This window comes from Bison bison, unplaced genomic scaffold, assembly GCF_000754665.1.
Source record: "Bison bison bison isolate TAMUID 2011002044 unplaced genomic scaffold, Bison_UMD1.0 scf7180017864181, whole genome shotgun sequence".
Classification (NCBI taxonomy): Eukaryota; Metazoa; Chordata; class Mammalia; order Artiodactyla; family Bovidae; genus Bison; species Bison bison.
This window is the reverse complement of record NW_011494753.1, coordinates 6,082,655-6,097,910: the sequence shown is the minus strand read 5'-3', so window position 1 is coordinate 6,097,910 and position 15,256 is coordinate 6,082,655. Positions and strand designations below refer to the sequence as shown.

Genomic DNA, 15,256 nt, shown 5'->3' with positions numbered 1-15,256 from the left:
ACAAGCTGGAATCAAGATTGCCGGGAGAAATATCAATAACCTCAGATATGCAGATGACACCACCCTCATGGCAGAAAGTGAAGAGGAACTAAAGAGCCTCAGGATGAAAGTGAAAAAGGAGAGTGAAAAAGTTGGATTAAAGCTCAACATTCAGAAAACGAAGATCATGGCATCCAGTCCCATCACTTCATGGGAAATAGATGGGGAAACAGTGGAAACAGTGTCAGACTTTATTTTTTGGGGCTCCAAAATCATTGCAGATGGTGACTGCAGCCATGAAATTAAAAGACGCTTACTCCTTGGAAGGAAAGTTATGACCAACCTAGATAGCATATTCAAAAGCAGAGACATTACTTTGACAACAAAGGTCCGTCTAGTCAAAGCTATGGTTTTTCCAATGGTCACATATGGATATGAGAGGTGGACTATAAAGAAAGATGAGCACCAAAGAATTGATGCTTTTGAACTAGGGTATTGGGGAAGACTCTTGAGAGTCCCTTGGATTGCAAGGAGATCCAACCAGTCCATCCTAAAGGAGATTAGTCCTGAGTATTCACTGGAAGGACTGTTGTTGAAGCTGAAACTCCAATACTTTGGCCACCTGACATGAAGAACTGACTCATTTGAAAAGACCCTGATGCTGGGAAAGATTGAAGGCAGGAGGAGAAGGGGACAACAGAGGATGAGATGGTTGGATGGCATCACCGACTCAATGTACATGAGTTTGGGTGGACTCCAGGAGTTGGAGATGGACAGGGAGGCTGGTGAGCTGCAGTCCATGGTGTTGCAAAGAGTGATGATTGGACATGACTGATCGACTGAACTGAACTGAAGCCGAATACGTGCAAGAAAAGACAAGCCTGAAAACCATGGCAGAAAACTAAAATTATAAAAATGAACTATATAGAAATTCTGAAGCTTAGAAATAAATAAATGAAATTAATAACTTGATGGATGAGTTTAACTACCCGTGGAGACCTGGAAGAGAAATTTAGTATACTGGGAAAATAAGTCAGAAAGCATCCCAAATGAAGCCAAGAGAGAGAAAAAAGTGGAAAATACAGATAATAAGCAAGATGTAGGAAAATGAATTGAAAAGGCTAATCATATATGTAGAGTTCTAGAAGAAGAGAGAATGGGATAGAAGTAATATTTGAAGAGATAATGTCTGAGAATTTTCTAAAAATGATTAAAGATTTCATAGGATTTACCCACTGTAAATACTTCAAGAGAAACAATGGAAGCTGTAATAGAGGAATGACATCTTTGAGGTAATGAAAGAAAGGAATTTCCAACCTAAAAATCTATACCAAATGAAAATACTTTCCAAAAATAAAGTCCAAATAAAGATATTTTCCTATAAGCAGACCCACTCTAAAGGAAACAAAAATGGATATTCTTCAAGCAAGAGGAAGGTCCTAGATGGAAACATGGAGAATAAAGACCATGAAGAGAGCTAATACATATACAGGCCCAAAAGAATACTGATGAGTTATGTAATAGTGACATATAAGGGTTTAGATAAATATAGAACTAAAAGGAATGACAACAAGAGCACAGAGTACGTGTTCTAAGCTCTCTGTGTTGACAAGGAAGAAGGAAAACACTAACAAATATATATTACACTTTGACAAGCTAAGGATATGCATTGTAATTGTAAGGTAGTAAAGAAGAGTTAAGGAATGATAAGCACCATGCTAATAGAGGTAGGGGAACTAGAGTAATTTCTTAAAAATCTGAACGAAGTGAGAAAAAAGAGATGGTTCAAGGACAAATAGAATGAGACACTAGATTGAAACCCAAATAGCAATAACAACATTAAACGTCAATAGATGATCGCTTTGGCAAAGATCAGGCTTGATAAACATATAAAGGCAAAATAAGAGAAAAGAATCTTAGTTAATTCTCAGGCTGCACAGTTCTTTCAAATTTTCAGTCCTGGAAACTGAGGTTTCCAGAACAAAACTTTTTCTCTCAGTGAACTTAAGCAAAGACTGTAGCTGAGGTAGCCTCAGAATGTCAGAGGTCTTGGCCTCTGACAAAGTGTCAGTGTCAGATGAGTCCAAAAAAGGTCCCAGCCACTACAACAGAGGAACAAAGTAACAGCATACTGCCTCCCACGAAGATGTGTCAGGAAGTCTAAGAGAAATTACCAATTTCTATGTTCAAATAAAAAAGAATTAGTCAACAACTAATGCCCCTTAAATCAAAAATCAATCTGCAGGTAAAGGAGCGAAACAAACATTTGTTTCATCCAGTTATTTCTAAGAACACGAAAATACAATGTTTACTTCTAAGAAACAGAAAAATTAACAGTGCTTATTTCTAAGAATACAAAAATACAGTGTTTAACTCCCTACCTCTACCCATCCTCCAGCAAGGCTCTGAGGAACATATAAACTATGAAAATTAAATCCTAATAGGAGAGGGAGATAAAAAACATACTTCTGATGGGTAAAACAGGTAATCTTAGCTATCTATTGTAAGGCAGAAAAAGAAGAAATCTATCCACACAAAACCAACTTAATGACAGTTATTATAATCTACTTCTGAATAAGTAGCTCACCTTTTTTCTACAATTTAATAAAGAAAGGCATAGATGCAAAGTTTGGTAAAGCACAACTTGATTTAATTTCCTATATTTTAGATTGTTCAATGTGTGATTCCATAGGAGTGACTACAAACCTCTCTCAATTGATTATGTGACAGTAAGGTTTCCCTTCACTTTAAGTAATGCCTCAGATTAACTACTCTATCAAAACTTAGGGATTCTATTCCACAAACTCTGTACCTTGGAACTCAGTAACCAAAATTTTACAGAAATAAGGTGTCGGGGTGGGGGAGGGTAGGTACAGGCACTGGGGGCAAGAGAAAAAGGTTTCTGTTAAAACAGATATATGAGAGGGAATTCCCAGGCAGTCCAGCAGTTAGGACTCCACACTTTCACTGCCAGGTTCAATCCCTGGTGGGGGAACTAAAATCCTGCGAGCCATGCCGTGTATCTAAAACAAAAACAAAAATATAGATATGCGAGTTACTGTGGTGTATTAACTCAGAAACTAAGAAGATCAGAGTTTATAGTGACCTCACACAGTTATCTGATTTCCAAATAAACTGTCTAGGCCTTCCAAGCTATTCTTAATGATGAGGAACATTCTATTTTTGAATGACTACATCATTGGATGGCTCTAAATAGTTACAAATCACTTCCTTATAGTGAGTTGAAAACCGTCACTTTACAGTCTGACTTACTAATTGCCATGCCTTGTGTTCATCAAAAACAAAATCAAACTAATACTTCTACATCCCCAGTCCTTCAAATAGTTGAAGACAAGCTATCACAAACCCCCATGTTCTCCTCTCCAAATCTACAATCCCACCATTTTAGGACATGGCATGGAATCTCTAATCCCAGCTGCTATTCTCTAGATGAACCCAGACTTGTCTAAACAAACTCTTTTTAAAGTAATACCTCAGAATTCAACTCTGTAATTCACACGTGGCCAGAAAAGCCAGACCACCACTTCCTAACCAAGCTGCTGACAAATCTAATACCCTCTGCCCCCTTTCGCCTTTCCAACCTAGTGTCACACTGTATCTCAAGTTTCATTTTCTTATTCTTCAGGACCCTCAAGGTGTCACTGTGGACATTCAAGGCCTTGAATACTATTCCTGCTCCTTCTGTGGATCCTTCTTTCTGAGTCATATCTGCTATTCTCCAAAATCTATGAATTGAGATACTTATAACTTGTCAACTGAGTTTAAGGTCCTCTTCACAAGGCCGGTTAGCTCAGGGCAATCTTAACCTTCCCAGGCCTCTTAAATACTTCAGCCCTAGCAAAGGCCCTTCTTTCTGGTATCAGAAACCATGGTCCAGAAACACAAATCCAACAGAATCTCAGCCATTTATTTACCTCCCAGATTGTCCTCCCTGAAGTTCTATCTAGAGCAAGAAAATATAGTGAAAACACTATCCACAGTCACAAGTCTCAAACAGTTTCCTGGTCAAGATTTCATATTCCTTTAAAGATATGTCTGAAAGGAGAATGTGGGAGGGGAGTGGCCCACATTGGGCTTCAAAGATATTGATACGGTTCTATTTCTTAAGCTTGGTATTGCGCATATGGTTTAATTATTTAGATTTCAAGTTAAAAATAATTTACATAGGGGAATTCCCTGGCAGTCCAGTGGTTAGGACTTCATGCTTTTACTGTCAAGGGCCAGAGTTTGATTCCTGGTCAGGGAAGAGGGAGCCCACAACCCACACAGTATGGCCAAAAATAAATAAAATAAAAATTTGCATTTTTAAAAAAGATACATTTCTAGGTTCTTTGCACCACATGAATCAGTAAATATATGCCAGATTCACTCTCTAGGAAGGGAACCCAGCCGATAGCCTCAATAATTTCTACAATAACAAAGCCATGGGAAAATAGTGACGTTTGACATTTGGGTTATTTGAAGAAAGTTCAATCATAAATGAGGATATAAGCCCAAACAAGAATATACACACACAAACACTAAGTAAGCAGCTTTCAGAAAATTACTCCTTTCTACAAGTGTAAAAGTATCCTTTCATGTCTTTTCTTCCTTCAAAACATCTCATATTTATCTAATGGTAGTGAAAGTCACTCAGTCGTGTCCAACTCTTTGCAACCCTGTGGACTGTACAGTCCATGGAATTCTCCAGGCCAGAATACTGGAGTGGGTAGCCTTTCCCTCCTCCAGGAGATCTTCCCAACCCAGGGATCAGACCCAGGTGTCCCACACTGCAGGCAGATTCTTTACCAGTTGAGCCACCAGGGAAGCCCATATTCATCTACTTTCATCTATTCCTACCACTACCAATCTTCATTACTCTTCCGCCCAGATTAAAATCAATGCCCCCACCTTATATCCCAGAAGTCTACTCTATCTTATCCAAACCCTACTCTGATGCTGATGGCATACTAATTGTTTTTTAAAAATAAAGTAAAAAGCCTAATAGATCAGTCCGACCCCTGCCTAAAACCCCCTGCTAGCTTTTTAACTACATAAAGGTAAGCTCCGAGACTCTCCATTATGACCTCCAGAGCCCTACAGTTTTCATCACAGATTTCTCTCCAGGAAGACGACAGGTCCTTAAAGAACAGGGATTACACTTTAGATGCCTCACGTCCTCCAGCCTTCTATAGCAGGAGTCCCCAGCCTCCGAGATCTAATGCCTGGTGATCTGAGGTGGAGCTGATGTAATAATAATAGAATAACACAAAAAATGTAACACACTTAAATCATCCCCAAACCACCTCCAGACCCAGTCTGTGGCAAAACTGTCTTCCATGAAACCCATCCTGGTGCCAAAAAGGTGAGGACTGCTGTTCGTTCTATCAACTAAAACGCACTGAAGTCTAACTGAAATAGAAAAAAATGTTTATCTGCAAGACAGCTGTTACACAATTTCTCAATTTCACAGAACAAGTCAAAAACCAGCTCCAAATAATTAAAACATAATCCCTTAGAAATGCTTCACAATGTTTTTAAACAAAGGCTTAAAACCACTACACTTATCCAGAGTCCATAGTAAATCAATACATTTTATCTAGATTCCATTGCCATTCTTCTTTAACTTTTGTTTTTTAGCAACTTGAAAAAAAAAAGTTGTTAAACACAACACATAAATTTAGAAAAGTATATAGGTATACTGTTACACATTAGCACGAAACTGTATCCACACAACCACCACCCTGGTCAAGAAAGAGACAATAGCCAGTATCCAAGAAGCCCCCAGATGTCCCTTTCAGCTCACAACTCCCTCCCTCTTACCTAGACGTACTTGCTATCTTAACTGTATGGTACTCGCATCTTCATTTCCAAGTATGAATCCATTAATGCTTCTCAGCCTTCTTTTCATTTCTGTCCCACTAACAAGCCTTTTTAGAGTATTTTTTTTCCTAATTCTTCCCTGTCCTGCTCCCTCATCAAATTTTAACACCTCAGACATAGTGTGTATGTATATACATACTATGGTCCCTTGAACGGCTACAGGCCATCTTAACATCTAAGCCTTTTCCACTCCAAGGACCAATTTTCACTGCACTGGGTGTGGGGTGGGGAGCGAGGAAGGAGAGAGACCTGCCTCCAATGAGAATGCATGCCCTAAACAATTTAGTTTTACCTATTTTTGAGCTCTATATAAACGAAACTGTACAAAACATGTTTCTGGATCTGCTTTCTGCTCAAACCGTGTTCAAGATTCATCTATCTTGTTGTACATAGCTCTATTCCATTTTATGAATACCACAGTTCTCAATTTTACTGGGAGACACTTAGGTTATTTTTATTTGAGCCTATTATAAACAATGCTGCTTTGAACATTCTTGTGTTTGTCTCCTGGCACATTTAAGTACTCATTTCTTGCAGATTGTGTATCTAGAAGGAGAATTCCTGGACCATAGGGTACAAGTATCTTCTACTTTGCCAAGTTATACCAAATAGTTTCCAAAGCAATTGTACAAATATATGTTGCATTAGAAGCATATGTAGTCCCCTTAAAATTTTTCTTACCTTAAAAGAGAAGTTAAGCAAAATATATTCTATGCCTTCTTTTTCTTTTAAAATCTGAAGATCACTGTGCAAAGGACTATCAGGATCCACCCTAAGAATTACAAAACAAAAAAACAGTTCAAACAAAAAGGTCAGATTTTTTTTCCTCACTAACTTTAAAAATGAACCATTCCAAAAGCTAAAAACAGAGCCCCTAGGGTAAGTTTCAAACAGAGAAAGTCTAAAGTTGTTCTATGGTCCCTAGAAAAACAAATTACTATAGTCTCCAATTCCTTGAGATTAAATGTCCAAAGAAGAGATCACAGTATTCTAAATCTCTTCTCTCAAATGGCATGCAAAGTTAGCAGTTATCCTAAAGGAAAGGGTCATATGTACACAGTCTTCTCAAGAACTCAAAAATTTAATCTGCTTCTCTCAAACTAAATTATTAGACAAAGGGTTCAATGAGAGAAATTTACCAAGGACAAGTGAAATCACTAACAAAACCTAAATTTGTCTACAACTGTTTATATAAAGATCTCCTCATTTCTTACTTCGAGTACACAATGGATACTAACTCATCAAGTTATTTATACACTTTTGTTTGTATAGTTCCTAATTGTCTCACTAACTCCATGAAACACTTTCTCCCACAGCTGGCCCTTCTTTTCCTCCTCCTGCTTTCTCATTACTTATTAAGCCCGAGAAACAGCTCATTTTAACAACCTAAGAACTACTTCTATACAAACAGGATCTAAAGTTCTAAGAAGAAGCCATAGTAAATAGGTACCAAATTAAGCAGGGAGGAAATCTCATTGTGATAGTCTACCATTAAAAAGAGTGGGTTAGCATAAAAAAGCACTTACTTCTGCAGTTTAACATGCCAGTCATATAAACTGTCATTTATGAGTTCCACTGAATAAATCCCTGTAATGATATAGGGCATGTTAGTTACTCTTTACTTATAACTGTTGCACTTGATCTTATAACTATTGCTCTGCTGTAAATGTACACACTATATAGCCAACAAAATCAAGAAATTTTGCTATTAAAACATAACAGCTAAGTTGTAATGTAATAATTCTTGTGATGGAACAGAGTATCTTATGCCATAAATAGATAACTAAAGTCATCATGAAGAGGATTGTGGGGTTGAGAAACTGTTTACCATTCACTGCAAAAGGAAAAAAAAGATTATGCAAAATCACATGTACTTAAGACTTTTCCCCTATGCATATACAAACATTTCAATTAAAATGGAATCCCTCTAACAGATAGTTTTATAATCTTTCAGGGGGCATTTTTTCCAGCTTAGTATATAGAAATTTATTGTCAATTTTTAAAATAATTCTACAGTATTTTACTTTATGGATAAGCCATGATTTAATTAAGCTCACCATATATCTGGTTATTAATTTAATTTTTTATTACTACAAAATAATGCCATAACAAACAAGTGATGATTTTCACTATAAATAGTATTCAAATATTAAACTTTATTAGGTTTCTACACACAAACTTTCAGACTTCTTATAAGAACTGTTAGGACACCAAAACTTGTAATAATCTCAGAAACAAGTCTGACTTATCTTGTTCTATAAAGGGGAGAGGCTGATTGTTTGTTTTTAAATAAGCTCTAATGATTTAGGTTTGATCACTCTGAAAAATTCTGAATGAATTATAATGCTACTTTTTTCAAAGAAAGTAAAGTTTGGCTCTTTATCTTATACAGTACTTTTAGACTCTCTGCAATAGTATGAGGGAATTTTATGTCAGTTATGGAGGTTCCACAATATTTAAGTCTTACTGGTTAAGAAAGAACTCTTAAGTCAAACTATAATTTAAAAAAAAAAAAAACCTATTTTAACTCTCTCTATAACAGTTGATTATGTTTATGAGTTTGTCGTTTCAAAAAAAGGAATAAAAAACATAAATTAACTTGGCAATAATTCTTTGTACAATAAAACATATTCATCTTATTTACTTTCTAAAGCAGATATTTCTTGTACCTTTCTATACCCAGAAGATTAAAATCCTATGAATCCCTATCAACAAGAAGACAAAAAATGTGTCCATAAAAACAATTTCTAAAAATCCAAACAATAAGTGAACTCATGCTATTTTATCCCCCACATCTTTTGGTTACTTAAATTTGCATTTTCATTTCACATTCCTAAAATAAAGTTAACAAACATTTCTGTTTCTGTCCAGTTATACTATGAGAAATTATATTATATCTGAAAACTTTAGGCATAAGGACAACAGCAGAGATCCAGAGATCCTTACCTGTTTTATAACTCTGTGATCTGTATATGTCCCTGAGCTCTTTCATAAGTCTATCTGAAGCTTGTACAGACCCAGACACTGCACCCTGAAATATAAAACTTGCTGTTTACCAGGATTTATTGATTCAAATAACTAAAGATTTAAGGTATCTGAACCTGAAATAAATGTTCACAATGAGACTGTAAAAATGGATCACCACTTAACACTTTAAGAAGTCAAAAAAATTAAATCAATATCATAAAGTTGCAACAGGAATACAAATTTGGAACAGGTCTGATTCATTTACTATTTGTCATCTGAAAAAAAAAAAAAAAAGACTAATTTATGTCCAGATCACCATGACCACTTCAATACCCTAGAACTAATAAGAGTCTATTTCAAATTCATCAATTTTTTTTTAATTTATTTTCTTTTTTGTGGTTTTACTGGGGTGGGAAGTTTCATGTTCACAGCAAAATTAAGAGAACAGTACAGAGATTTCCTATATAACTGCCCCTCACAATCAATAGTCACCCTCATTATCAAGCATCCTTCAGGGGCGTATTTCTTACAACTTATAAACCTACTTGGACACATCATTACACCATCTTATGGTTCACTTTCAGTGCTGTACATTCTACGGATCTGGACAAACGTATAATGACATGCATCCACACGTTACAGTAACGTACAAAGTATTTTCATTGCCCAAAAAGTCCTCAGCGCTTCACCTATTAATCCCACCCCAGCCCCCACTCCCTGGCAACCACGGATCTTTTTACTGTCTACATAGTTTTGCCTTTTCCAGAATGCCATATAATTGAAACACAGTCTGCAACCTTTTCAGATCGGCTTCTTTCACCTGTAACATGAATTTAAGGTTCCTCCAGGCCTATGTCCTGTCTTGACAACTCATTACTTTTTTTCTATCAGGGATTAATATTCCATTGCCTGGATGTACTACAGTTTATTTGCTTTCCTACCAAAGATTATCTTGGTTGCTTCCAAGCTTTGGCAATTATGAACAAAGCTGCTATAAAAATCCATGTGCAGGTTTTCGTGTGGACATAACTTTTCAGTTTATTTGAGCAAATACCAAGGAGCTCAACTGCTGGATTGTATGGTAAGAATATGTTTAGTTTTTAAAGAATCTGCCAGACACTATTTTTCTATCAGCAATCAGAAAAGTTTCCTGTTGCTCCATATCCTCACCAGCCATTTGGTATTGTCAGTGCTCCAGATTTTGGCCATTTTAATAGATGTGTAGGGGCTCCATGCATTTTTGAAAATACTAGAAGACCCTCAACATGATACATTAACTAAAGCAGTTTCCTTATAATCAAGAATATACTAATAATCTATAGTTTACATATTAAGAAATAGAGAAACATGTCCACATACATACAACTGGTTTCAGTACTTTTCAGTGTTCCAACTCCTCTGAAGATTAAAAGGCACCAGTATCTTATCTTAAGACTGAATATGAATAGAACTATTTATCATAAGAAAAACATTTAGAATGTCTTCTGAATTAAAAAAAAAAAAGAAAACCTGACCTTGTAAAATTTTATTTTTTTTTATTTTTTTAATATAAATTTATTTACTTGGAGGCTAATTACTTTACAATATTGTATTGGTTTTGCCATACATCAACATGAATCCACCACAGGTATACACGTGCTCCCCATCCTGAACCCCCCTCCCACCTTCCTCCCCATACCAGCCCTCTGGGTCATCCCAGTACACCAGCCCCGAGCAACCTGTATCATGCATCGAACCTGGACTGGCGATTCATTTCACATATGATATTATATATGTTTCAATGCCATTCTCCCAAATCATCCCACCCTCGCCTTCTCCCACAGAATCCAAAAGACTGTTCTATACATCTGTGTAAAATTTTAAATGCTACATCTTAAAAATTGCACTACACTTTAAGGTGAGGTAGAAAATCTGGCTACGTTACTTGATGAGTAAAAACCCCAGTTTCACATCTGTAGAGTAGGAAGAATATTTCACACAGTGGTTATGAAAATTAAATGCAAAGGTATATACAAAGTTTAAAGGATTTAGTATATGTCATGTGATAGTATTCAATAATTTGTAGCTGTTTGACTATAACACACAAACTGGATGCAATCACAAGATATAGAAAGTAAGAGTAACTATCTTTAACTTGAATACCACGAGCTTTTATTTATTTTTTAATAATCAAGGTAAAGACTTGGCTAAATTTCTTTGCCCTCTAAAGAAAGATCTGCCAGTTACATTAGTACAGTAAGTAAGACTGACGACATGAGAGTAATCTTCCTGTTTACAACACTTTTCATCTCCTTGCACAACAATTCACTCCCTGTGTTTGAGAATCTGTGCTCAGGACAAAAGAACTGGTTCTCAGATTTCATGGGGTTGATAAACAGCTTTAACAGAAAGGCAGTAGGTAAACAGTTAAGTGTTGAGATGGAGAGCTAGACTTTCATTTGATATTTCTCTACACTGAACATTTTATATACATCATTCTCATTTATTATTTACAGAAATCATCTAAACGGTACATAATGTCCACATTATAGAGTTGGGAAACTGAAGCCACACAGCTGTGTTTGTTACCATGCTGTTTCATATAAAAGATGTTAAGTCAAAAGAAAAAGTTACTTTTGGTTCTGTCATAGCAGAGCAAACCAGATACCAGCTTCGTGAAGAAGAGAGAATTTGAATTACACTTTGTAGGAGAGACTGAATTTAAATTTACAGATTCCATAGGAAAAGGGTAAAAAGAGAAAACAGGATAAGCAGGTTGGACAGTAACTGATTTCAGATGAACAGAGTAGAAAAACAGATGAACAGGGTAGAAAGGAGCTATCAGTAGATGAGAAACGTTAGGGGAAAAAATAAAACTAGGGCAATAAAACATATGACTGAACCTACTACCAAGGCAGGGATGGAGAGGCCTGGCTGAGGTTGGTATCTTATTGAATTGCCCTGTATTTATATTATTCCTCTACAGCTGACTCTTGAACAAGACAAGTTGGAACTGCATGGATCCACTTATATGCAGACTTTTTCAATAAATACATACTACACTATCTGCAGTTGAATCCTTGGATGTGGAACTGCAGATATAGAAGGCTGGCTGTAGTTACATGTGGATTTCTGACTGCAAGGTCAGCATCCAAGAGTCAACTGTAATTACTTAACCACAAAAGTCCAGGTTCTAGATATTTATACAATACTTACATTTAGATGGTCTTGCCTTTGAGTCTTCCTAATTTTCTCTAATATTGCCAAATTTTCTTTTTCAATTCCTTCATCCTCTGACTTTTTCCCACTAATGGGCTCTTCTTCCTTCATCTCATAATGATCCAAGTCTTCTATATCCTACAAAAAAATTAAAAATTTAGCTACTCAAGCTCATGCCAAAAGTTAAATTATTCTTGACCTAGAACATAGAAGAGAGAAATACATATATCCTATGAGGAGGGGAGAAAAGCTTTCACCATCCAATTTAAAAGGTTCTCTCCTTTTATATCCTATATTTTAAAGCTAGAAACTGAGTAAAGCATATTTAATACTTTTACAAAGCCATAACCATCTTAAATGGCTTTAAATCTCCTATTAAGAGGAAGTTTTGAAATAGTACAGCATGAAGTACCAAGAACTTTAACCTGACTTCTAAAAATCTATTAGATTTAGTTTAGTACCTAGTCTAAAATGTGAACACAGATATAGGCACAAATCTATTTGCCCATTTCAACTTTATAACCACAAAACCAAAATTTTCATGTGCAAAATATCAGAACAGTTAATTCAATGGAATGCCAGAAGACCGTTAAAATGCCAATACGGTATACTGGCTTCTTCTATATCAATAATGAAATAAAAGACACAGAATACAAAACTGAATACACAGAATGTTAATTATGTCAAAATAAGCACAGAAAAAAAAGAAAAGGACATATACTGAAATACTATTATCTGCGTTTTTTCTTCTTTTCCAAGTTTTCTGTAGTGAGCACATATTGATTTTTTATAATTAGGAAAAAAGTTTAAAAAAAGAATTAAAACACCATCTCTAAGTCAACATCATTCATCTCCACATAATTCTTCTCCCTCCTTCCCTTATCATCTGCTCTTACACATTAAAAAATTCTGCATACATTTGTATAAATCTATTTTCTTATTTCCAACTTTACTTCAGTCATCAAAATCTCTAAAGAAGTAGTCTATACTTTATCTCCATTTTATCAAGCAGATTAATTCATGATTTCTAGACCAGGTTGATTTAGACCACTTCCACCCAGACTCAATGATCTTTTTCTTGGACTGCCATCTCTTCAACTCCTATTCCTTTCTTATTTAGACCCTGTCTATGACTTCATGCTTCATAGAGCCGATTTCCCCTGGATTGCACATTTCAGCTATGATTTACCATCTACACTTGTTTTCTTCAGAGTGCTGGACTGTATCTCCTCCTCCAACTTCAACCTCAGCCATATCCCAACCCAAAAAATTTCTCCACTCAGTATTAAACAACACAGAAGTCATCATTATCATCTTTACAAAACAATATTCACGGTACACTATTTTCTGCTTAAGGCCTTATCAACAATCACACCAAATATAAACAAATATTGTCTCTAATTCAAAACTCAGCCATCTGCTTTTTCTAGACAAACTTGCTTTCCAAGACTCCAACACATCAATCTTCTTCCAAAAGGACAACCTGCAATGTGCTCAAACACCATGCCCAGGGTTGTTCTGGGCCTTTTTACCACATTATTTTAGTTGCCTAGAATATCTTTTCACCTATCCTAATCTGACATCTCCAAAGTCTATCCTACCTTTCCAGGTTTACCCAAATGTTGCTATCCTTCCTTCATATTATCTTGTGAATGAAAAAAAGAAAGGTACATAAACTCTTTGAGTACAATGTCTACTTTATTATATACTGGGCTCAATAAAAAGTTTAAAATTTTAATTCAGTTTATTCCAAAGTTAAACTTCATGTAAACATTAAAAAAAACTTCCTATAATCTCCAAAATTCATTCTAATTGGATAATGTTAAGAATTATTTTAGGGCTTCCCTAGTGGCTCAGTGGCAAAGATTCTGCCTGCCAATGCAGAAGACGGGTTCAATCCCTGGTCCAGGAAGATCCCACGTGCCACAGAGCAACTAAGCCTCTGCACCACAACTACTGAGCCTGTGCTCTAGAGCCCAGGAATGACAACTCTAGAGCCCATGTGCCATAACTACTGAAGCCCCCACACCCTAGATAGAGTCTGTGCTGGGCAACAAGAGAAGCAACCACAATGAGAAGCCCACGCACTGCAAGGAAGAACAGACCCCGCTCTCTGCAACTAGAGAAAAACTGGCACAGCAACGAAGACTCAGCACAGTCAAAAATAAAGTTATTTTTTCCAAAAAAGAATTATTTTTACTTTCAGACTCACAAAACAAACCTCCAACTACATTAGTTATAAGGCATCCTAAGAAGTGAATTTTAGATTTAAATTTTTCCAAATCAAGAAAAATAAGGTAATAACCTGAATCAATTTTAAGACCCAAAACAGAAAAATGTTTTAAAACCAAGGTTGTGGAACTTGCCTTTTATCAGGTCAGTATAGAGAAAGAGATCTTCATTATGAAGTTTGAATTTAAATGCAAAGCTTCAGAGTCTGAAAACCTCTAAAATTTTATCAATGACTGGCAACTAAACTGATGTAAAGCTCAGTGTCTCTGGAATTTCCTCTTTGACATTCTGAAGTTTTCAATATGAGATAGTTTTCATTACATCTAATGAATAGTCCCTTTAATTGTTCTCAAATTCCCCTTTTATTCAAACTTTTGAAACTTAGTAGTTCCTATTAAACCAAATCAGGTTAAGTACTGATTACTATTAAATGCAAATATAATTTTAGTACTAAATGTTAAGAGCTCTTATTTTCCATGAAATCAAATCCAAGGACATCAGATAAGCAATTTGCTAAAAAGCATATGATGAATTAGAGATAAAGCCAGATTTTTAAACTGTATTAAACTTCAAATACAATGTGCTTCTCATTATTCCACATTAACAATGGTTTTATAAAGGAGACTAGAAAATTACTAAAATGTCCAAAAATGAAGATATTTATGAAATGCTACTTTTACATAAAATACCTACTTCAGCCATCTCTTCCTCTTCCTCCTCTTCTGAAGTCACCTCTTCTGTTGTCCCATTCTGAAAAGAAAAAAAGTTTGCCAGGACTACACAGAACAAGTAAGCACACAGCATATCGGAAGACTTTAGGGACAAACTACTTGTCACTGCAATTCCACTAACAGCTCATTAAAACTGAAACATTTACTCTTAAATTCTGCTTTGACAAATATTTATCAGCTTTTTAAGAAAATTTTTGAAAAATTCAACTTAACAGATGCCTTAGAAATTAACAAAGGCAATTAGTCAAATATAAAGCAAACGGAAA

General features: G+C 35.7%; 1 protein-coding gene across 1 annotated transcript in view; it reads right to left on the bottom strand.

Annotated features, from left to right (window-relative positions):
* Positions 1–15,256, bottom strand: part of UBE2Q2 (ubiquitin-conjugating enzyme E2Q family member 2) — a 62,309-nt gene that overhangs the window by 25,589 nt on the left and 21,464 nt on the right. Inside the window, exons 4-8 of the mRNA XM_010843290.1 lie at positions 14,953–15,009; positions 12,025–12,165; positions 8,809–8,893; positions 7,389–7,449; positions 6,544–6,634 (exon numbers count right to left, since the gene is read on the bottom strand). Of these exons, the coding sequence (XP_010841592.1) occupies positions 6,544–6,634; positions 7,389–7,449; positions 8,809–8,893; positions 12,025–12,165; positions 14,953–15,009 (435 nt within the window). The remainder of the gene's footprint in view (positions 1–6,543; positions 6,635–7,388; positions 7,450–8,808; positions 8,894–12,024; positions 12,166–14,952; positions 15,010–15,256) is intronic.